Source organism: Orycteropus afer, unplaced genomic scaffold (genome assembly GCF_000298275.1).
Source record: "Orycteropus afer afer isolate SDZICR_OR568_19922 unplaced genomic scaffold, OryAfe1.0 scaffold04042, whole genome shotgun sequence".
NCBI lineage: Eukaryota > Metazoa > Chordata > Mammalia > Tubulidentata > Orycteropodidae > Orycteropus > Orycteropus afer.
The window spans coordinates 6505-7326 of NW_006925629.1; the positions used below are offsets into that span (position 1 = coordinate 6505).

Genomic DNA, 822 nt, shown 5'->3' on the forward strand with positions numbered 1-822 from the left:
GGGCTCAGAGAAACAACAGAGCTCCCCTCTCACTGCATCTCGTCTCTGTGCCTTAACCGTGTCCCCTGGCGCCACCAAGCCCATGGCCACCCTTCCCCACCCTCACAGATCCCAGGGAGTTGAGGCCTCGTTGATAACCCTGTGCAGCTGCCCACTGTGTTCCCCCTCCTCCAGTGTCCTGTCCACCCATCATCCTGACCCTTACCATGAAATCTGATGTCACCCCAGCCGGTCACCCAGCACATCATGCCTGCAGGGATCTTGAGTTCCGGATGAGAGAGGGCGACCAGGTTGACTCGATCAGACAGCATCACGGGAGCTGCCAGTTTGAGAAGTGCCACGTCTCCTCCACCTGGTCCTTTCAGCATAGGATTGTAGTTGGGGTGGACGATGACCTCAGTCACGTTCTGAAGAATGTCACTCTCAGAGGGTTTCACTTGTCCCACTTGGACCCCAAAGTGCCGAGGCTCCAATCCTCCCCTGGTGGGGAGAGAAGACCGGAAGCTTCTCAGAGGTGAGGCAGAATGTGGATCAGCACAGAGCAGGTGGGGGACGGCCTGTTAGAGCCCAAGGCATCCCCTGTAGATGGGAGAGGGGGATGTGGGAGGGAGAACCCCCCAGGACTGCAGCCTCCCCACCCAGGAAACTCCACAACACACGGCAGCACCCTCCACAGTGTCAACAAACCAGGAGGAGGGGAATCACTCACGGTTTAACACAGTGGGCGGCAGTCAGCACCCACTGGCGGTGGATGAGGGACCCTCCACAATTGAACACCCACTTGTCATTGTTTGGGTTCTGGATCCACAAGCCGACCTGCCA

General features: G+C 58.3%; 1 protein-coding gene across 1 annotated transcript; it reads right to left on the reverse strand.

The window, feature by feature from the left end:
- Positions 1-205: 205 nt before the first annotated feature.
- Positions 206-816, reverse strand: LOC122152114 (mastin-like; the record flags this gene model as incomplete). The annotated part of the gene is made up of 2 exons (XM_042783509.1): positions 206-480; positions 710-816. Coding segments are annotated over 2 exons (382 nt in total), but the record flags the coding sequence as incomplete, so codon positions are not given.
- Positions 817-822: the final 6 nt, after the last annotated feature.